At 49.2% G+C, this 22,202-nt stretch overlaps 1 protein-coding gene across 4 annotated transcripts in view; it reads right to left on the bottom strand.

Moving 5' to 3' along the window:
- Positions 1 to 18,522, bottom strand: part of RYR1 (ryanodine receptor 1) — a 130,456-nt gene extending 111,934 nt beyond the window's left edge. For all 4 annotated transcript variants that reach the window (XM_066348706.1, XM_066348709.1, XM_066348707.1 and 1 more), the window contains exons 1-15: positions 18,357 to 18,522; positions 12,811 to 12,930; positions 11,783 to 11,887; positions 10,650 to 10,724; positions 10,479 to 10,557; positions 10,019 to 10,131; positions 9,596 to 9,689; positions 7,571 to 7,664; positions 7,340 to 7,414; positions 6,704 to 6,860; positions 6,406 to 6,570; positions 4,544 to 4,665; positions 3,916 to 4,111; positions 248 to 383; positions 68 to 163 (exon numbers count right to left, since the gene is read on the bottom strand). In XM_066348706.1, coding sequence (XP_066204803.1) covers positions 68 to 163; positions 248 to 383; positions 3,916 to 4,111; positions 4,544 to 4,665; positions 6,406 to 6,570; positions 6,704 to 6,860; positions 7,340 to 7,414; positions 7,571 to 7,664; positions 9,596 to 9,689; positions 10,019 to 10,131; positions 10,479 to 10,557; positions 10,650 to 10,724; positions 11,783 to 11,887; positions 12,811 to 12,930; positions 18,357 to 18,404 — 1,675 coding nt within the window. In that variant the 5' untranslated portion in view covers positions 18,405 to 18,522. The remainder of the gene's footprint in view (positions 1 to 67; positions 164 to 247; positions 384 to 3,915; positions 4,112 to 4,543; positions 4,666 to 6,405; positions 6,571 to 6,703; positions 6,861 to 7,339; positions 7,415 to 7,570; positions 7,665 to 9,595; positions 9,690 to 10,018; positions 10,132 to 10,478; positions 10,558 to 10,649; positions 10,725 to 11,782; positions 11,888 to 12,810; positions 12,931 to 18,356) is intronic.
- Positions 18,523 to 22,202: the final 3,680 nt, after the last annotated feature.

The following is a 22,202-nucleotide window of genomic DNA, read 5'->3' as shown; positions in this document are numbered from 1 at the left end:
TGAGAGGTAAGGTGGCTGTGGTCCTCCCTGCCCCCAGCCCTTGTCTCCTCCTGTGGGATTTTCCTACCAGATGAGGCTTCCAGCCGATCCAGCTTGCTGACCAACCAATCCAAGTTGGTGGAAAAGAGGGCACAATTGGTACGATTGCCACGGATCAGAGAGGCTGAGAGTGGAGAGATCTGGGTTAGACCCAACAGTACCAGGGACCTGGGGAGCTCTAGGGGAAGTCAGGACTAGGCCCCTTTACCCAGGAGTTCATAGAGCAGGTTCACAATCTCTTTCCAGGACTCTGCAGCTTCCTCCCCAGCAAATTCAGCGAAATGAGCAGCGGTGGTGTAGACATTTAGGCGGTCAATGCAATTCAGGACCAGGGAGAGCATCCCCTGAGGTGGGTAAAACAAGGGGGTAACCACAGGAGTCCCAGGCCCTCCCTTCCTTGTCTTTCTTGGATTTAATTTGCATTTCTTCAACAGCTACAGACTGTGAGTTCCCAGATGGAAACCAGCACCATTAGTTCCATGCCCTTCATTCCCATCACGCTCCTCTCTTTCTTGGCTCCCCAGATCAGTCCTTGTTCTTTGTGGCCCTGTCCCCAGCATAACACAGCTTTATTAACATCAGGACTAAATTTGTGCTTCTCTTTCCCACAGTTTTCATATATATATTATATATATTTATGAAATATATATATATTTCATATATACATTATATATATTTATATATATATTTCATAATATACATATATTTCATATATACATTATATATATATAAATTTAGAGAGAGAGATAGGAACATGGATCTGTTCCTGTATGTGCCCTGACCAGGGATCGAACCAGCAACCTCTGCATATCCAGATGATACTCTGACCAACCTAGCTTTCTGGCCAGGGCATCCCACAGTTTTCTTTTCATCCTTTCCATTTCCAAGCACCCCACTCCTGGTCCTAGTTGGCCCAGTTCACTCTCCACAATAACCATCAGAGAGATCTTTTTGGTTCCTCTCTTTTTACAGTTTAATCTTTCGTCTTTTTTTATTATGAATTATAACAGACATACAGAGGAACACATAAAACATACAGTCAATTGTCACTCATGGTATTAAATTCTATAAAGGCCCTATGAACACTGAGTTAGTAAATCCTAAACCATGACTCCCAGGGGAAACACAGGCAGTTCCTCTGAATTTATAGTCACAAGAATTTCATCAACCAGTCAGTACACACCCTTGTTTTATGTGCATTTCTATTTAAAGACACTGATTTAATATATATTGTTGATTCATTCACATTAAAGTCACAGCCAACAGCACTATAACTCATACCTGAATGAAGATTACCTAACACACGTATTTTCTCAGTAAGGCACCTCACTAATTTCTTGTCGTTAAGAACACTAAACAGCACTTCAATGCTACATTTAGGGGCCATTTTAAACAGTAAAATCAACAAAAAGCACAAAAATGCAAAAAAAATGTGGCACCAAATACACGACATGAAGAACATTTGTTTATAATATGAGAGCGGGAACAAGAAAGCAGAGTGTTGCCTAGTTCAACTTCAGCTGGCAACATGCACATCAAATGACTCAAACATTTTGCTATTCTACACATAGCCACAGATGTGCTCTAGTTTTGATTTGGGTGTTACAAATAAATTTTAGCGAGCAGGCAAATTTACAAATATGGAATCCATGACTAATAAAGATCACATTATATGGATTGCCAAATCAATATGAAGAACATCTGTAGAGCCATGACTCAGCTCAAGAAGGAGAACATTGCCAGTCACCCAGAAGTTGCCTGGATGCCCTTTCTAATTACACAACCCTCTCTGCTAGGGATAAACTGTGTCCTGACTTCTATGAAAATTCTTCTCTTAATTTTCCAATCAACTTTTGCCTATACTTGAACTTGGCATATAAAGCAAGTATTCTTTTGTACATGGATTTTCCCCCCTCAATATTATAGTTTAAGATTCAAGAACATTATTGCATCTGACTGCAGTGTGTTCTTTTTCATTGCTGAGTGTATCCATATCCAAAAAATGGATATTTTTGTGGATCCATTCTAGGGGTGGTGATCATTTGATCTGTTTTTAGTTTTAGGCTGTTACAAATAGTGCTGCTACAAAAATTATTGTATTTATCACTAGTAATAGAGGCAGTGCATTGTGATTTAGAGCATAACCAGGTTGGAGTCAAATAGATTGGCTCTGCCGGTCACTAGTTATGACTTTAGAAGACCTGTGACTCCCAAAGCCAAAGTCCTCACCAGGACCTGGCCCTTGTCATCTCTCCTCCCTCATTGTCTCCCATTCTTCCCTTGTTCCAGGCGTCATTGCCTCCTTGCTTTTTTTGGGAACTTGCCAAGCACACTCCCAAATTATGGCCTGGGCACCTGTTCTTCTCTCTGTCTCCTCTGTATCCCTTCCTAAAGTGTGAGCCCTCTGTGACCATTCTATTTTAAATTGCAACCCTACTGCTGCCCTGCTTTATTTTTTCCTTTAACACTTATCATCTATACCATATAACTTTCTTATTTTATTAATCATCTATCCTTTCCCCCATGTAAACTCCATAAGGACAGGGATTTTTGTTTATTTTGTTTACAGCTTTATCCCCTATTTGTTGAGCTTCAGTGTTCCATCTGTAATATGGGAACTACAATCCTCCATGGGGTTATCAAAGGATGTCATGTACATAGTGCTCTTAAAACATGGTAAGGGCTGCCTGACTAGGCGGTGGCACAGTGGATAGAGCATCAGGCTTGGATGCAGAGGACCCAGGTTCGAAACCCCGAGGTCATGAGCTTGAGCTTGGGCTCGCTGGCTTGAGCCAGGGGTCACTAGCTCTGCTGTAGCGCCCCCTCACCCCCATCAAGGCACATATGAGAAAGCAGTCAATGAACAACTAAGGTGCCGCAATGAAAACTGATGTTGATGCTTCTCATCTCTCTCCCTTCTTGTCTGTCTGTCCCTATCTGTCCCTCCCTCTCTCTGTCTCTGTCACCGAAAAAACAAACAACAACAAACAAACATGGTAATGGCTAAATTCAAGGTAATAATAACCACTAACACGTATAGCATCTACTACTATGCACTGACACTGTTCTAAGCACTTTGCATGTACTGATTACATTCCATAAGAAAGTTCTGTTATTGTTACTATTATTATTTATAAGCGTGCCTCCTCCATCGGATTGGGGGCCCCTGGAGAGGAGAGGGACCAAGTTGGAAGCCTTTGAGTGAATACGCACACCCATCACCCTGTAGAGACCTCAGGCTCCCGACCTTTGTCCAGCCTCCTCCAACTCCTCTCAGCCGTTCCACTTAGACCCCACATCTCTTCCCTTCGTCCTCTCATAACAAACTCCTAGCCCTGGACCCCAGCTAAGGTCCCTCCCTATACTGCCCTCCCAGTCTTCCAAAGATCCACATCTGACCCTGCCCCCCCTCCCCCCCCCCCCCCCCCCCCCCCCGTGCCCCACTCTGGTTCTGTCCTCCCACCAGGCGGGCGGCACCCCCACAGACTCTGCCCCTGAGTCGGGCAGCCTCTGGCGCTCATCCTCTGACTTCTCAGGCCTTGTCTTTGCCTTGAGCTTCACCAAGGACCCTCCTCCCAGGTGAGGGAACGAGGTTGGCCCCCCCTTACCGCTTGGGGTTCCTCTCGCTCACAGACCCTGACCCTGATCCATCAGAGGCCCTGCCCCTCAAAGCTCTACCCACCAACGTAGTCCCGCGGGTCCAAGACAGCCACCCTCACGTATCCCTCACAACCCACCGCTCTGGCCTGCGGGCACAGGCCGGGGTCCTTCTAGTGCCGCCCCACCCCCACCGCTCCCAGACCACAACTTTTCTGCCATCCTCAGGCCCTGCCCCCTGCGACCACAGACCCCGCCCCTCCCTGGCCGAGGCTTCACCTCCTCCTGGAAAAGGCTCTGGCGGTTGCGCAGGCTGCGCAGCTTAGTCTGCTTCTCCTCGTGCTGCAGCTCCTCCGAGGGCGGCTCGAAGTAGCCGATGAGGTCCTGCAGGCTCAAGATGACGCCCTCGATGGGCAGCGCTGTGCCAACCGGGGGCCCCGAGCCCCGCGGCTTCCCGCTAAAGCTGTCCAGGCCCCTGTGGGAATCATGCACTTGTTGTCAGCCAGGGGCCGCAGAGCGGACTGTCGGTGAGGCGCTCGAGAATCCCACATTCTGTCCCCGCAGGACTCCCAGAGACACACTTATTTAACAGAGTGGGAGACTGAGACGCAGAGAGGCAAGGGCATTGGCCTGAGGTCACAGATGGCCAAGGGCAGAGCTGCAACTAGGACTCATGCCTGTAGGCACAGGGGTAGTGGAAGCAGGAGTCAGGGATGACGAGGTAGAGAGTCAAGGGTCTGGGTAGTTGGGGGAGTGAAAGGTAGTGATTAGGGATGCAAGCTCAGATTAAGGGTCAAGTATATAAAGGTCAGGAGTTTAGACATCAGTAGTCATGTGTATGTGAACAGGGGTGTGGATGCAAAGGTAGAGATTAATGAAGTCAAGTGCCTGTGGGTAGGTTGCTCACTTGATGAACTGGTTGTACAGGCCAGCAGTGCTATAGATCATGCGGGCAGCCTGGGATTCCTCTTGCTGGCAGCGGGTCAGCGACAGCGCATCATCCATGTGGCCTTCCTGGTGCAGCATGGCCTGGCATGGGGGGTGGGCAGAGAAGTCAGGAGAAAGCCATTCTCCCCAGACTCTAGACCCAAAGCTGCCTTCGTCTTCCAGCCAGTCTCTCCATAACACCCCCTTCTATCCTTCTTCAGATGCGACTTTCATTGTGTCTTTTCCCTTCATCTCTGTCTCTTTATGTCCCTCTGTATGTCTCTGTCTCTCTGTCCCTCTTTGTTTCTGTCTGTTCATCTTTGTCTCTGTCTCTTTCCTCATCTATCTCTCATCTCTATTGAAGAATTTTGTCTCATTTTTCCTGCCTCCTCTTCTCTTTTTTTTTTTTCTCTCCTCTTCTCTTCTCTCTCTCTCCCTCTCCTTGTGTCTCTGTCTCTCTCTTACTTGTCTGTCTCCAGGCTGGGCCCTCTCCGCTTGTATCTACTAATGACTTAACATTCCCCCAGCAGAGTGCTGTTACAGCACCCAGACTTAACATGTCCCGGATGGAATACCTGACAGCCTCTGTAAGTGAGGCCATCTTGTTCTGCTTTCCCCTGAGCTCACCTCTCCAGGACCTCATCTAGTCCTGTGGCCGTAAATATCATGTTTCCAACTACAAGCCTTGTTTTTTTGTTTGTTTGTTTTGTTTTGTTTTTGCAAACAGGTGCTTCCCTAGTCTTCCCACTCATTCACTCAGCAAATCTTTATGGAGTGACTGTTATAGACATAGGGGGTAAAACTTTAGATCCCTGTCCTCCAGAGCTGACACTTGACTGTCCCCACCTTGGTTAATGGAACTTGCATCCTCTCAGTTGATTGGGGTAAAAATTATGGCATCATTCCCAACCCCTATCTCTCTCATTCCAGTATCCACTCTGTCAGAAAATCCTGTTGGCTCCACCCTCAAAATACAACCAGAATCCACCATGTTTCCCCACTCCACAATCCTCACCCCGATTCTGTCCTCTGTTATCTACTACCTGTGCCCTCCCAGCAATCTCCTCACTGGTCTTTCTACTCCAACTCTGGCCCCCCACATACAATCTGTTCCTAAAAGTAGCTAAGGAACCCCATGAATTAGGTCACCTCTTTGGCCTGCTCAAAACACTCTGTGGCTCAATCTCATGCAAGGTAAAGGTAAAAGTCAGGAATCTCCCCTGATCCATAAGGTCCTACATGATCTGCTTCCATCCCTTCTCTGTCCTCATCTTGCCCCTCTGTTCACCCCTCACTCACTCTGCTCTAGCCAAATTAGATTTTCTTTCTGTTATTGTAACAAATCAACCTCATTCCAACCTCAGGGCCTTTGTACATGTTCTTCCCTTTGTCAAAAGTAGCTTTCCCACTCTTCAGTTATAAAATTATGTACTTCATTAAAGGCAGCTTACTCACCATTTCTGAGCACTGGAAGGCTGGGGAACAGGTCTATATAGCTGTGCTGTGTGTATTTTTCCACACACACATCCAAAACAATGTGGGTACTCATTAATTTGTTGACTATTATCTCATCTGCTTGTCACTCTGTCTTTTCTAGCTCTGTCCCTCTGTCTCTATCTTTTTCTATTTTTCTGTCTCCATATCTTTTTGTCTCTGCCTTTCCCTGTCTCTATATTACTCTTTATATATATTAACAATACATGTTCCTCTTTCTTTTTTCCTGTCTTTCTCAATCTCAGTTTCTCTCTCAACCTGCGTCTTTCTCACAGTCCCGTCTTCAAACTCCTGAAGCTCAAGTATGAACAGTCCCTAGTCCCCTTCGTCCCCCTGCTAGGTGCCCACCTTCTTCTTGAGCACGCCAAGCCGCAGGGCCTTGGGGTCCGGGGCAGCATAGGTGAGCCACAGGCCTGAGGCCACATGCTGCACAAAGCATAGCGACTCCCCATACTTGATCTCAGGGGGGCCCATGCCTTCCACATCCCGCTTGGGGGCCGTATCCAGCTTCTCCTGCAGGGGCAGGGGACAGAAATCAGCCTCCTCTGCTGTGCAGTTAATGGGGGAGCCCCACTGAGACTGCAGAGTGGCAGCTGAGGCAGAATTTGGGGCTCCAGGTGAGGGAAGGCACCCTGACCCCACTGACCTTGGAGATGCGGAAGCAGAAGGAGGTGGCCTTGGTGTGGGCCTTGCTGGCATCAATCACCACCAGACCCTGGTCCTCGGTGAGTGCCAAGTACCGCCCTGTGGTGACATGGCGAATGCGAAGTGGCTGACCCCAGCGCAGGTGGCTCCCACTCCAGCTGAGGAGGGTGAAAACAAGGGGGTCAGGAGTGCCCCCCAACACTCCCATGGACACCATAGTCTTAGTCCAAACCTCTTCAAGCCCCATGCCCTCTTCCAGGGTTCCCCAAAGCTTCCTCAAATCTTTCTTAAGACCCCAGTCCTCTTTCAGTCTTCTCTCAGGTCCTCACAGCTTCCTCTGTCCGGGCTCCCCAGATGTCTCCATTGCCCCCAGCTTTCACAGACCTGTTGTTTTCTCCCCCTCCACTCTCCACATTTTCATCCAGGACCCCCCATCTCTCCTTCAGGGACCCCCCATCATTCCCCATGACCTCCTTTTCCTCCAGGATTCTAGGATCCTGAGGACCTCATCACTCTCTGGGGCTCCCCAGATTTCCCCTCAAAACCCTCCAGTCTCTTCCTCAGTTATTCCTTCAAGACCCTCTCTCTCCCCCCAGATCCCTCCAGACCTTAGCCTCTGCCCCAATGTAACCCCCACCTGATTCTCAGAGGCTCCAGTCTCCAGAGGGAGCGGGCATGGGTGCACACAGCTCCGCCCTCATAGTGGACAAGTCTGGGGACATGGGAGAGAGTGAGGTCAGGTGTTCAGACTCCTGTCATCCAGAATCTGATCCCTCACCCACCTATAGGGCCCCAGCCCCCAGCTGACCTTTGTACTCTCCCCACCCCATTCCAACACCTCACACCCTCTTGCTCCCCCAACCCAGACCTGCGCTGGTCATCACTATCAGCGGGAGAAATGGTCAGACACTCGTCCATGTGTCCATGAAAGAGGCGTAGGACGTGGCCTCCAGTCACAGAGCCTGTAGAAGAACAAGGCATGGTGATCACTATAGGGCTACAGCCTCAGACAAGCCCAGGAGCCAAAGGAGAGTCTGGGGACCTGTTTCTCCCCTATGAGAAGGTGGGGGCTGGGTTGGGGGTTCTGCACTTAAAGATCTGAATTTTAGACCCTGGCCGGTTGGCTCAGTAGTAGAGCGTCGGCCTGACATGCGGGGGACCCGGGTTCGATTCCCCGCCAGGGCATATAGGAGAAGCGCCCATTTGCTTCTCCACCCCCCCCTTCCTCTCTGTCTCTCTCTTCCCCTCCCTCAGCCAAGGCTCCATTGGAGCAAAGATGGCCCAGGCGCTGGGGATGGCTCCTTGGCCTCTGCCCCACGCGCTAGAGTGGCTCTGGTCGCGGCAGAGTGACGCCCCAGAGGGGCAGAGCATCGCCCCCTGGTGGGCAGAGCGTCGCCCCTGGTGGGCATGCCGGGTGGATCCCGGTCGGGCGCATGCGGGAGTCTGTCTGACTGTCTCTCCCCGTTTCCAGCTTCAGAAAAATACAAAAAAAAAAAAAAAAAATCTGAATTTTAGCATATAAAGTGTAGTCTGAGATTTAGGCTAAGTTTGAGGCCTGAAGTGGGGGTATGAGATTTGGGGTCTGAGGTTGGGGATCCAAGTTCAGGGGTCTGGGTGTACAGAGCTGAGATTGGAGGGGGTTGTGAGTCTGAATTTGGATATTTGAGGTTGAAGTTAGAAGTTGGGTCTCAGGCCCTGGCTGGTTGGCTCAGTGGTAGAGTGTCGGCCTGGCGTGCGGAAGTCCCGGGTTCGATTCCCGGCCAGGGCACACAGGAGAAGCACCCATCTGCTTCTCCACCCCTCCCCCTCTCCTTCCTCTCTGTCTCTCTCTTCCCCTCCCGCAGCCGAGGCTCCATTGGAGCAAAGATGGCCTGGGAGCTGGGGATGGCTCCTTGGCCTCTGCCCCAGGCGCTAGAGTGGCTCTGGTCGCGACAAAGCGACACCCTGGAGAGGCAGAGCATCGCCCCCTGGTGGGCAGAGCGTTGCCCCCTGGTGGGCGTGCCGGGTGGATCCCGGTTGGGCGCATGTGGGAGTCTGTCTGACTGTCTCTCCCTGTTTCCAGCTTCAGAAAAATACACACACACACACACACACACACACACACAAAAAAAAAAAAAAGAAGTTGGGTCTCATGCTCTCTGATATTGGGGTCCAAGTTCCAGGACTTGACTTCAGGTCTGGGTTTAGAAGTCTGATGTTTGGCTCTGAAGTTGGGGTCTGAATTTTGAGTGTAATTTTGAAGGTTTGAGGCCAGTGGCTGAAGTTTGGGAGTCTGAGGTTATAATTTATGATTTGGAAGCCTGAGCTTTGGGGTTTCAGTTTGGAGAGATCTAAGCCCTGAATTAGAATTTGGTGGGTCCGAGATTCAGGCCTGAGTATCAAGATCTGTGCTTTCCTTCTCAGCTTGGGTCTGGCTTAGGGCTTTGAGGTTTGGGGTGTGAGAGTTGGGGTCAGTTTGGAGGCCATGCTTTGGGGTTTTAGCATCAGATTTAGGTGGAGGTCTAAGGTTGGTTGGTTCACATTTTGGTTTGAGAATCAGGGTTTGAATTTGGAGGTCTGGGTTTGGGGGCTGAGGTCACTGTCTATGCTTGTCCTCTAAGGCGTGGGGTTAAGAACAAGACCCAAATTTGGTGTTCTAAACTTGAATCTGAGTTTAGAAGTCTGGCCTCTAGGACCTGAGTTTGGCGTGTGAGCTTTAGGGACCAATACTTTGGGGTCTGAGTTTGGGAGTCTAATACTGAGTTCTGAATTTGGGGTCAGTTGGGGATCTAAGTGTGAGGGTCATAGTTTGCAGTCTGAGGTTACAAGGCTAAGTTAGGGCATGTCTGAAGAGCAATGTGAGAAGTCTATGTTGGGGGTCTCAGCTGAGGGACTGGAATTATGGGACCCTCACCTTCTTCACAGCCAGAGGAGATGGGATTCATGTTCCACAGCGTCTGCATGAAGGAGGCATCCACTTGGAGCTCCCCACTAGCTGTTGACAGGTGCTAGGGGCAACCAGGAGGTGGCAGTCAGAGATAATGGTGGTGGGGGCCACAGTTCCAGAGACAGAGGCCAAACAAAAACCAGGGGTAGAAGCCGGGAAACAGCAGATGGGAGATGGAAAATTAGAGGTCACAGGTCAGGAAACCAGGATGGAGTCAGGAAATGGGGCATCAGAAACCAGGAGTTGGGTGTTAAAGGTCAGAAAACTGAAAATTGAGAGCCAGGACATTAAGGCCAGAGACCAGGCTAACCAGTGACAAGGATATGGGGTGGACTCTTTGCCTCCAGCCCCAGGAGTGGTAGCAGCCGTGACAGGAGTGGGATTGCTCACCAGGTAGCGCTCGGAGGAGACACTAACGAGGATGAGGTCATCCCCAACACGGACCTTTTCGCCTTCAGACCTCTGCTTGGAGGCTGGGTGCATTGTCCACCAGCAGGCTTCTCCTATGGCGGCAGGGGTCTCAGGAAGATGGCTGCTCAGAATTCTCTTCCCGAGGCCTTCCCAGTCCTGAACCTCTCAAGACCTCTGCCCAAAATCTCCTACTGCTGCACCAACTCTTTGCCTCACAGTTCCCCGATCCTGCTCTCAGAACCTTTGCCTATTGTTCCCCCATGTTTGCCCAAGTCTCCTCATCCAAATGTGTCCATTTGCACCCCAGACTATCTGTCCCAAAGCTTCCATTGCCACCCCCAGAGCATTCCCATGCCCATGCCCGTCGTTCTGCAGACCTGAATGCCAACTTCCCGCCTGCCCTGTCCTTATCACACCCTGCCCCTTCCAGCTCCTGCACCTGTTGCATCTTCCTGCAGTCCCACGTCAAAGGCCAGCTTGTCAGTCATGGAGCGAGAGGTGGTGAGGCAGCTCAGGTACTAGGGTCAGAGAGGAGGGTCAGCCTCCTCCTGGCAGGCACTGCACTCCCTGCCCCTGCCCCCTGCCTGTGCCCCCTCACTAATGCACTCACCATGCTGCTGTGTGCGTGCCGGAGCAGGATGGCGTGGCCGTACAGGAGTGTCCTGTGTCCCCCACCCTGGGACGACTGTGGGGGAGAGGGCACAGAGTGAGAACAGACCTCCAATACATCTGGCCTATCCCAGGTGGGAATATGTGCCCCATGAATTACCATGCTCAGGCCTGGATGCAAAGAAGACTCAGCTTAGACTCTCAACAGATTCTCTGCCTCAGTTTCCCCACCCATGGAAGCAGGGGCTCTGTCTCTGAGAAGCTTGTGGATGGGATGTTATATTCCCCAAAGCCCACCCTGTCTTCTCTGCCTCCTTTACCTTGTTACTGTGCCCCAAAGCCACTCAGGGAGACTGGACCCCCTTCTCTAGGTACCGAGGACACTCAGGGAAGCCCCAATATCTCATGTTCCATGGACCTCGGCCCCTTCTACTCTAACCTGTCATATCATAGCTGAGCTGCAACTGGTGTTTACTGCTAAGGTCCTACCGGTTGTGAAAGATTTGAACATCACCCATAGAGACCTTCCCTGTGCTGCTACATACACCTGAGAACAAGAGACTGTGCCCCTCTTGGAGGGTGACACCCAGTCACTCAATGGCAGCAGGTCTTCCATCCCAGCTCTCACACGCCCATGCTCTGAGGGGGCCATGTGATGGGAGTCATGTGATCACATGGTAGACCCACTCATGGACCAGAGGAACCCACACTTGGATAAGGGAGGTGAGGGGAGAGGTCCCATGCAGAGAAGAGCTGGGATCAGGGTCAGGGAAAGGATAGGAAAGAGAAGGAAGGAGCAGGTGGGTTGTCAGGCTCAGAAGCCTCCATCTCCTTCCTTCCTTCCTTCCTTCCTTCCTTCCTTCCTTCCTTCCTTCCTAGCCTGTTCTGGGCTCCACAGCCCTGACAACTGGGGTGGGGGAGACCCCCAGCCTCATAAGCAGGGTGTGAGCCCAAGAGGCAGGCCTGGGGTCAGAAGAGGTGGGAAGGACACATGACACCCAAGGCCAGACCTACCCACTTATCCAAATTGAGGGCCTGTGGGGGTGGGACAGAGAGAAGAAGAGCAGATAGTAAATGACACCAGGTCCTCCCAACCATCCCTTTATAGCCATCTGATCTGGCTTGGAGCCTCACCTCCACGCCGGCCTCCACAGTGTTGGCCAGCATCTCCTGCAGGGCTCGGACGGATAGGGACTGCTCCAGGACAAAGCAGCAGATGGCCAGGTCAGGGGGCACATTCTGGAAGGAGATAAAATGTGAGCACAGGGCCTGAGGGCCTAAGGACCCAGCACACTCCCTGCCCCTAGTCTAAATACTGACATCCCTTGGCGACCCAGTCTCAGCCCCAACTCCCCAAGAAGCCCCCTGCCGTTCTCTTCAGATACCCTGAATCCTCACCAGTACCCCAGAAAACACTTCTGCTGCGCTTCCTCCCTCAAACACCCGAACCCCACCCAAACCTCACAGCAGTTTCCATACTAGCCCCTGCTCAGGTACCCCACATCCCACCTACTCTCAGAGGATACCTCGGCCCATGCCTCCACCCTCAGATACACGGCACCCTCCCCAGCTCCAGGAAGCCCCTTGGCTTCCCCTGTGGAAGCAAATCTCTCCGAGCTCAGGGGAGCCCCACGTCCTGTCATCACCAGTACAGCCCAGTTCCTGCCTCCACCTCAGACACTGAACACTGTTTAAAAAGTCACAGAAGGGCAACATGAACCACCCTCCTCAGTCTCTCACATGTCATCTCAGACCCCCCCACCCACCTAAGGCTCTCTGCCCCCTGCAGACCTTGGCCCTTCCCCCCCTCAGACGCCAGGTCCTCTCCCTTTCCAGCGCCTGCCCCATTCCCCAGGTCACCTCCTCTCTCAGACCCTGAGTCCCTCTCACCCTCAGAGCCCTGCTCTCTCCACCTCTCAGCTTCTACCCCCTGCCACTCAGCTCCCTGACAGTGTCCCTCTGACCCTGCAGCTCCTGTCACTTTGGATCCAGGGCCCTCTACCCCTTCAGACACTTGCCTCCTAAGACCCCCTCTTCCTCCCTCCTCGGATCCCAGCCTCCTTTTCCTCTTCGCTTCCTCCTATTTTCTCTCCTATCAGCGCCCCTCTTCAGACTTTCAGACCCCCTCTTACCCTGGCCCCCACCATCCTTCCCCTGCTAACCTGGGCATTGCTGGTGGGCTCCAGGAAGCAGAGGCGGTTGCCAAAGCCTTCGGCTGCCAGGCAGAGCTTGAGCTGCTCCTTGAGCACAGTGGCACTGCACTGTAGAACCACCTCGTCATCCTGGGGGCGGGAGGAGGGGTCAGGGCTCCCTGGCAGCCACCTGCATCCCCCAGACACTGCGTACCACGGCCACTCACCCCATCACTGTCTCCATGAAAGTGATACCCACCCTTGCCTTTATCAAGTCAATGCCCATGCTGAATGCTCCACATACTTCTAACACCCCGTGAAATAAGAGCCAGTGTCGTCCTAATTTTAAAATAGGAAAACTGAAGCTCAAAGAGGGGACATGGCTTGTCCAAAGCCACACTGCTAATAAGAGGAGAGCTGGGCCTGACCAGGAGATTGGACTGGGACACAGAGGACCCAGGTTCAAACCTCAAGGTCACCAGCTTGAGTGCAGGTTCATCTGGTTTAAGCAAGGCTCACCAGCTTGAGCCCAAGGTCACTGGGCTTGAGCAAGGGGTCACTCAGTCTGCTGTAGTCCCCCGGTCAAGGCATATATGAGAAAGGAATCAACGAGAAACTAAGGTGCCACAACGAAGAATTGATGCTTCTCATCTCTCTCCCTTTCTGTTTGCCTGTCCCTGTCCCTGTCTCTGTCTCTGTCTCTGTCTCTCTCACATACACACACACACACACACACACACACACACACACACACACACAGAGCTGGGATTTGAATTCCAGTCTATAAGAGGGTGGGAAGTATGAGCACCTCAAGTTCATGGCTTTTAAACTCAGCCTTCTCTAATTTCTCTTTTGTGTATTGTCTTAATAATAGCTATTGTTTAAGGAGTACTTCCTAATGACACTTGAATGTGATGCCAGAGCCTGGACTGGGTCCTAGACAGAAGGGGAATGCCGCAAAGGACGGTGTTGCGGCAACTGGTCAACATTGAGTAAGGGCTGTGAGTTAGATAACGGTGTCATCACAATACTGATCTTCCTGATTTTGATAAATGCACTGTGACTTGTAACAGACTGCCCTTGTTTTCTAGGAAACAGACATTGAAGTATTTAGAGGTTAAGTGTATCATGTTCACAACCTATTCTAAAACAGTTCAGGAAAAAATATGGGGAGAGAGAAAGAGGGAGAGAGAAAGCAGATGTGCCAGATCTTCACACTTGGGGGGAATGACTGAAGCCCATACGGGCGTTCCTTGAACAAACCTTGCAACATTTCTCTACTTTGAAATGAGTTCAAGATTATAAATTAAAATTTTAAGTAAAACAGAAACATTTTCTATGTGCTAGGTCCCATTCCAAGAACTTAACATGTATTAACTCATTTAATCCTCACAATAACCCTCTGAGTTAAGTCCTATTATGTGAACCTGTGGAAACTGAGGCCCAGAGAGGTAAAATAACTTGCTTGAAGTCTCAGAGCTGTCACATGGTATAGCTGGTATTTGGTTCACACTCTTAGAACACTAGGCCACCTTTTAATACATGACTAGAATAGCCCATATCTACATTTGTGACTAGTATAAATGTACATGAGGAGTGCTCAGTGTTTGTACTGTTCTTGCTGTACTTATTTCCCTTTTTAAGCATGGTGACCATGGACCCCCAAACCAATTTTATTTCCCTTTGATGGGTGGCAGGTACAGGAGACCATAGCTCTTAACTTCTGAGGAAGGCAGTGCTTATCCCATCTTGTAGCTGAGGAAACAGATTCAAGGTGCTTAGGCATCTTGCCTGAGGTCACACAGCCTCCAGCCCTTCCAGCATATCACACAAACATGTTCCAGTCCTGGGCTTTGACTCACACAGGCAGCCCTCAGTCTGTCTATTCAGCCTGGGAGAAAAAGGAGGGAGGGTAGACCTGTTGGCAAGAGGCCCCACAACTTTTCTGTCCTGTAACCCCCAACCGTGACAACATCCTAGCACTTGCATATTCATAGGAATCATATAGCTTTTATTTATTTTTTAGAAGTTACTATTTTTTTAAATTTTTAATTAATTTTTGAGAGAGAGATAAGAGAGTGAGAAGCATCAACTCATAGTTGTTTCACTTTAGTTGTTCATTGATTGCTTTCTCATATGTGCCTTGACTGGGGGGCTCAAGCCAAGCCAGTGACCCCTTCCTCAAGCTAGCCACCTTGGGTTTCAAGCCAGGACCATTTAGGCTCAAGCCAGCAACCCTGGGATTATGTTGATGACCCTGCACTCAAGCAAGTGACCCCGTGCTCAAGCTGGCAGGCCTGAGCTCAAGCTGGCAACCTCAGGGTTTTGAACCAGCATTCCAGGTTGGTGCTTTATCCACTGCGCCACCACCAACAGTCAGGTTCATATAGGTTTTATTGAGTGCATTTATTAAGCACTACTGTCTGCTAGGCCTTATGCTCAGGGCTTTCTATTCATTTGGTAGACAACTACTGAGCATCTACTATTGCCAGACACTGATCTAGAAGCTGGATGTAGAGCAGAGAATGAAGCAGACAGAACCCCATCTTCATGCAGCTGACATCTCATGAGGGGAGAAGAAATAAACAAGTAAAGAGGTTCATAATTTTAATGTCAGTGATATATGTAATGAAAAAAATTACCCAGGGTGATGTAAGAGAGCGCCGGGGTAAGGACTGGCATCAGTGAGGGGATGAAGTGACAGCCTCTCCAAGGAGGTGACATTTGAGCCGAGCCTAACACTTTATCCCAAACAGTAAACCTTATCCAAATAACGAGAAGGAATCAGGCTTAATTGTCCTGGGGGAAGGAGCAGCCTGTGCAAAGGCCTGTGGCGGGAGGGGCCTGAGGGTGTTCAGGAAGAATGAGGGAGACAGCGTGGAGGTGGTGGGAGGAGCAAGGGGGGGTTGGGTACAGATGAGCTCAGAGAGATATCTGCATGACCCCTTGAATCCTTATGGTACATATTTTTTTGTCCGCATTGTTAATGTTTAGTATGTTTGCTGCCAAAGTGAACACTGTCCCCATTTTTAAGATTAGAAAATTGAAGCTCTGAGAAAAAAAAAAGAAAAATCACTTGCCCAAAGTTAGGAAGCAGGCAAATGGCAAAGCTAGGATGTGAACCAGAGACAGGAGGCCTAATCCCTACACTGACGATTCTCTGACTTTCTGCTGCATCAGGATGATGGCACGTTGCCTGGTTAAAATACGGCTTCCTTGCTGCCCCAGTCTTCCCAACCCTCCCCAACACCAAGAGCCTGATTCAGTGGCTCTATCTGACCAGGGAATGGAGACCATTAACCAGCCCCCAGGAGGTTCTGACATGGGCCATGCTTCCCAGCCATGGCAGGGCTAGAGGCTACGACCCGTCAAAGGAAAATAAAATTAGTTTGGGGGTCCATGGTCATCATACTTAAAAAGGGAAATAAGTACAGAAAGAACAGAAAATACCAACATGCCTACCTACATTTTAGGAAAATTGGTTCAATTTAAAAATAGGTGTGTGTGTGTGCGAATGCTCCTAATGTGAATGCTCTCCATAATAACATGAGTTAAAGGCAGCCTGATTTCCATGAGTAAGTAAATGATAAACAAACTGTGCCATATTCACACAATAGAACACTACTCAGCACCAAACAGACATGAACTTTAGATACATGTTACACTGATGAGTGTCAAAAATATGACACCGAGCAAAAGAAGCAAAATGAATGAGCAGGTATTATATATGAAACTCTAGAATGACTAATGGAATCTACAGTGACATAAGCAGGTGGGCAGGGTGATTACTACAAAGAGCAAGAGGAAACTTTTCAGGGTAAAGGAAATGTTCTGTCTTAGTTATGATGGTGGTTACATAACTGTACAGTTTGTCAAAACTCATTGAACTGTAACACTTAAAATGGGTACAATTATTGCATGTTGATTATGACTCAACAAAGTTGGTTTTTAAATAATGTATGTGTATATGTTCATATACCAAGTTATAATATAAAATCTATTTCTTACTGGTGGAACGAGGTCTAAAAGGTTAGAGACAACCACCACACAACCTCAATAAAGTTCAGGAAAACCCAGTCTGCAGCCATGCAATGCCAGGGCCAGGCTTCTAAAACCCAACACTGGCTACCTGGGCCAAGTTGAGCCTAGTTTTCCTCTTGTGAAAGCAGAAGGGCTGGGCCCCAGGGACGTCTAGTGATGACACTTCCTGGCCTTGACCTTGGGCAAGTAGTTCCACTCATACGTTGGTTTCCCTCAAATTTCCCAGGGAGATAAAGATAGGGCCCTACCTCAGAAGTTAGGGCAGTGAGGATATAATTAGATGGCTCAGAAGGCTGAGGCCCTGGGCATGGGGCCTGACGTAGAGTGGCTCAGGGGCTAATGGCCATGGCCATGGTCTTATTAGGGCCTAAGAGGAGAGGAGAGCCCAAGCCATGGTGTCTGTTAAGGAGCTGGAGCTAGGGCAAGAGTTTAGGGTGAAGCTAGGCCTCCTCCCATGGCCAAATGTCCAGCTGTCCCTATCCTTCACTACCAGCCCCAGCTGCTCGTTCCTCCCTCCGAGGAAATAGAACAGTATAACTGGGGTCCTATTCTGGGGCCGGAATGCTGTGTCAGCATTTCCTAGGGCCCAGAAGGGAAGGGGTTGGGCTGGTGCAGGGTCAGCAGATCTGGCCCAAAAGAGAGAACATTTCCTTCTGTACTCACACCCCACATCCAGCTGAGCCACTGGGAGGGAAAAGTGGGAAGTACTCCGAGATGGGCAGCTCCTCCCCCTATCCTTTCCCTGTCCCTTGCCCAGGCCCCAGAAGAGCGGGCTATTCTGGGAGAGACACCTGTTGTTCCAATTCCCATCCCTGCCCCCAGACAGGGACCAGAGATGTGGGGACAGAGCAAGAGAAGCAGAGTGAAACACAGAGGGCCAGAAGCCAAAAACACAAAGACAAAGACAGGGAGTCAGAGACACAGAGACAAGCCAAAAAGACCAATAGCTAGAGACACCACCCAGAGACCATTAACAACCATATTCGACCCTCCTCCCCAAAAACCAAGGGGAAATAGGAAGAAAACCCAGAACCCAAAGGACCCTCAGGGGCTGGGAGTTCAAAGGACTTGGGTCTTCCAGCCCACCCCAGCCTTCTTCCCAAGAATTTAAATAGGTCAAAGTCTGGAGCAAAAAGAGAATTAGGGCTAGGCTGGGGGGAGGGTGACGGCTAAATTAAGCTCAGAAACTAGAACCACCTTCCCCAAGTGCCTGCTTCAAGGGTGGTAAGAGGGGGTACTCCCTCAGCAGTTCCACGTCTCTGGAACAAACCGCTAATGTTAGAAGAGAAGGTGGCCCAAAACACCCCTCCCCATTCTACAGTCCCAAAGCCACCTAATTCTCGGTGGTGAAAAAGGGGAGGGGAGACGAAGGGAGACAAAAACTAAGACAGAGTGACAGTCACTCAGTAGGACAGAGGAAGAGACCCCCGAGTCTCAGAGACCACCAGGAGTCAGGATAGAGATATCCGGAGACAGAGAGAACTCAGAGGAACCCGAAAGATAGCCCCAGAGACGCCTAACGCAGAGATACGCACCGTCCGCAGAAACTGAACCTCATCCTCCCCCTCTCCTCCGTCACCCATGATGTCGAGGCCGGAGGGAATGGCGCTGAGGTTGGGGAATAAGAGGAGGGGGACTCAGGCTGGCGGGAGGGCGGGGGACGGGCTAGGGTCTGAGACCTCTGGGGGCACCAGGAGTACCCGCGAGGCAGATGGAACTGAGAGATGGACCCGCGTGCTGGACAGAGCTGGGAGGAGACACCCGCCCCCGGGTTCCCATTGGGCGAGGACGACTCGGGCCACGCCCCTTCGCCGGAGTCCATCCCATAAATCCCAAACTTTGGCCAGAGGTACTCGTTGGGTGGGGAGAGTAGTGGGAGTGTCTAGAAAAAAAAACAACAACTGCCCTCTCTCCACATCCGCGGTAAGGAAAGAGCCATCATTCTCCTATTTCACAGAAAGCAAACTGAGATTCTGAGCGGGGAGCCCTGCTTGATGTCTTACAGCAGAGCGGGGATGTGCACTAGGTCTCCAGACTTTAAAAGCAGCATACATAGTGATTAAAAGAAAGGACTGTGAGCCAAACAGTATGCATCCCGGTCCCAGCCTTGCCACTCCCTTGGGTGACTTTGGACAAGTCACTTCGCCCCTCCATGCCCCAGATTCCCAACTGGTAAGAAGGATATTAATAGTACCTACCTCACAGGGCTGTTGCAAGGATTAAATGAGATCATTTCTTTACAGCACTTAAAAGAGAACCAATGCATAGTAAATGTTATGTAAGTGCTATTATTATTATTATTATCATTATTATAAAAACTGATGAAGAAGGATTAATAGCCACAGCATAGGTCATTTTGTGCAGATTGCATTTAGGCCCTGAGCTAAGATCTTTTCACTGCTCATTTAGTTTTCACAATACTGTTATTCATATAGCTTAGGGGAGGAAATAAAAATGTGTCGTCCTTACCACATATAGAATTAAAGACACAACCAGAATAAATGATGTAGTCCTTACAACAATATTGTGAAGCCAATATTCTTACAGTGACCATTTTACAGGCAAGGAAAGCTGAGCACAGAGAGGTGGAGTGACTTCTCCGAGATCACACAGAGGCTGAGTCCAGGATTTATACCCAGAGCCAGAATTCTTAACCATTCCACTTTACTGTCTCAATATTTATATAAAATCTTCTAATTCTAACAAAACCCCACGACCTCAGGCCCAGGCCCCACTCCCAGCGTTCCAACCCTCTCTCTCCCCAATGGCCTCCTGAGCCACTGAGGGCCACTAGCTGGGCCAACACATCATGCAAATGAGCCCTCTGAGCTTTATAAATAGGAAAGCCCTGTGAAGGGTAACCAGCTTCCTCCTGGGAGCCTGGGTGGAGGGCCTCTACAGTTACTAAAACAGGCAGCTGTGGGGCCTGGAGCACAACACAGAAAGTTACACATACCTAGACCTCCTGCCAGACAGGTAACTTCATGCCTCTGGGCTTCAGTTTCCTCTTCTGTCAACTAGGTTAATTTGGAAAGACTCCACTTAATGGGGTCATAGGGAAGATTCCACAAGGAAAGCAATTAGAGCCTACTACATGGTAACTTATTGATACTGGAATCTATTAAAATTATTATCATTAACATATAATAGTATCTATTAAGTTATGTGAAACAATATCTTGCAGTTCAATAAAATTATACATAAAATATTAAGTGTATTATAGGGTGCTAGGTGTTACAATATAGCATATAACTTTGTACCATATTGTTGAATTATATAATGCATGATTATATAATTATATATCTAGGCAAATATAATTATATAGTATAATACAGTTATGTGTTTATGTATTATACATTGTATAATACATGTGTATTAAATGTTAACTTTTTTCTTAGAATTTTATATATAATATAAAATTCTGTAATTGTGCATTATATTATGATATCAACAATGTTTTCTTTTTTCTTTCAGTCATTATATTTGTTAAGATCTACCCACAATGCTCTGTGGACTCCTCGTCTGTGGCTGTGGGGGCTTTGCAAGACTCCCTGGTGACTGTTCCCTTCCTTTTACCTTCCCACTCTCCTGAGGGACACCCACACTACCCCTAGCTCCCCAAAAATAATGTTGTAGTGAACATCCTTGGATAGTTCATTGGTGGGATTCAAATAATTTAACAACCAGTTCTTTGCTCTAATGACCATTTTAAGTATAAAACAATGATATACCAAAAGGTAGGTTATTATTTTATGCATTTAATATGTAAATAAGAATAATAAAAAAGGTACACAAAACTAGATTATGTTATAAAAAAGAGTTTTAAAATATTAATGAAAAAGTATTAAATATGTGACAAAAACAATAAAACTGTTAAGATATTTCCATATTGCTTCTTTAAAAAAAAATTTTTTTTAATCAAGTGAGAGGCAGGGAGGTGAAAAGATAGACTCCTGCATGAGCCCTGACTGGGATCCACATGGCACCCCCCTTCTGGAGCTGATGTTCTGCCCATCTGGGGCTGCTACTCTGATGCTCAGCAACCGAACTATTTTAGCACCTGGGTAAGGCCATGGAGCCATCCTCAGCACCTGGGGCCAACTTGCTCATTCTAGCCATGGCTGCGAGAGAGAGGAAGAAAGAGAGAGAGAGAGAAGGGGGAGGGGGAGGGGTGGAGAAACAAATGGTCACCTCTCCTGTGTGCCCTGACCGGGAATCAAACCCAGGACTTCCACATGCCAGCCGATGCTCTACTGCTGAGCCAATCGGCCAGGACCTACTTATTGCTTCTTGATTGGTGTCCTCACTTGCAATTTTTTTTCATTATGGATGGAATGAATATTACTACAGAAGCTTAGAATACACTGTTGCACAGATGAACATTAAGAAAGAGTAAGGAATGTAAATTTGTAGTTTCCACATTAGGTGGCTGCCCAGGCGCCCACCTTAGAGAGAACCCTGATTACAAGTGCCTTTTTAACAACCAAGTTTGCTGAACTCAACAAAAAATTAGGTGTTTGTTCTGCTAAACTGGTGCAAAATCCCGCCACTGATATGTCCCCTTATGGAACTGAGTTGAGGGAGAATGTCTTGGTACGTACAACCAGGAGCTAACTGCTGGATGACAGCTCCATGTCACACTTAGTTTGACTAAGTAGTGTCAAGTGGCCACTGGTAATGACTGCCCACTATAGGTATAAGGGTTCTTAGGTCAGCACATCCCCAACCTTCATTTGGCAGTTTTCAGCCTCTAATTTTTTTTTTTTTTTTGTATTTTTCTGAAGTTGGAAATGGGGAGGCAGTCAGACAGACTCCCGCATGCGGCCGACCGGGATCCGCCCGGCACGCCCACCAGGGGGCGATGCTCTGCCCATCCGGGGCATCGCTCTGTTGCTACCAGAGCCAGTCTAGCGCCTGAGGCAGAGGCCATGGAGCCATCCCCAGCGCCCGGGCCATCTTTGCTCCAATGGAGCCTTGGCTGCGGGAGGGGAAGAGAGAGACAGAGAGGAAGGAGGGGGGGAGGGGTGGAGAAGCAGATGGGCGCTTCTCCTGTGTGCCCTGGCCAGGAATCGAACCCAGGACTTCTGCACGCCACACCGATGCTCTACCACTGAGCCATCCAGCCAGGGCCCAGCCTCTAATTTTTGCCAAACCAATTGGATGACTAAATGTTGTTTTATTTCTATTTTTTTTGTATTATTTTGTATTTTTCTAAAGTGAGAAGCAGGGAGGCAGAGAGTTAGACTCCACTCCCACAGGCACCCAACAGGGGGGTAATGCTCTGCCCATCTGGGCCATTGCTCTGTTACAACTGGAGCCATTCTAGCACCTGGGGCGGAGGCCATGGAACCATCTTCAGTGCCCAGGCCAACTTTGCTCCA

This window comes from Saccopteryx leptura, chromosome 9 (genome assembly GCF_036850995.1).
Source record: "Saccopteryx leptura isolate mSacLep1 chromosome 9, mSacLep1_pri_phased_curated, whole genome shotgun sequence".
NCBI classification, from domain to species: domain Eukaryota; kingdom Metazoa; phylum Chordata; class Mammalia; order Chiroptera; family Emballonuridae; genus Saccopteryx; species Saccopteryx leptura.
The sequence above is the reverse complement of the archived record's forward strand: the minus strand, read 5'-3'. Positions and strand labels throughout refer to the sequence as shown.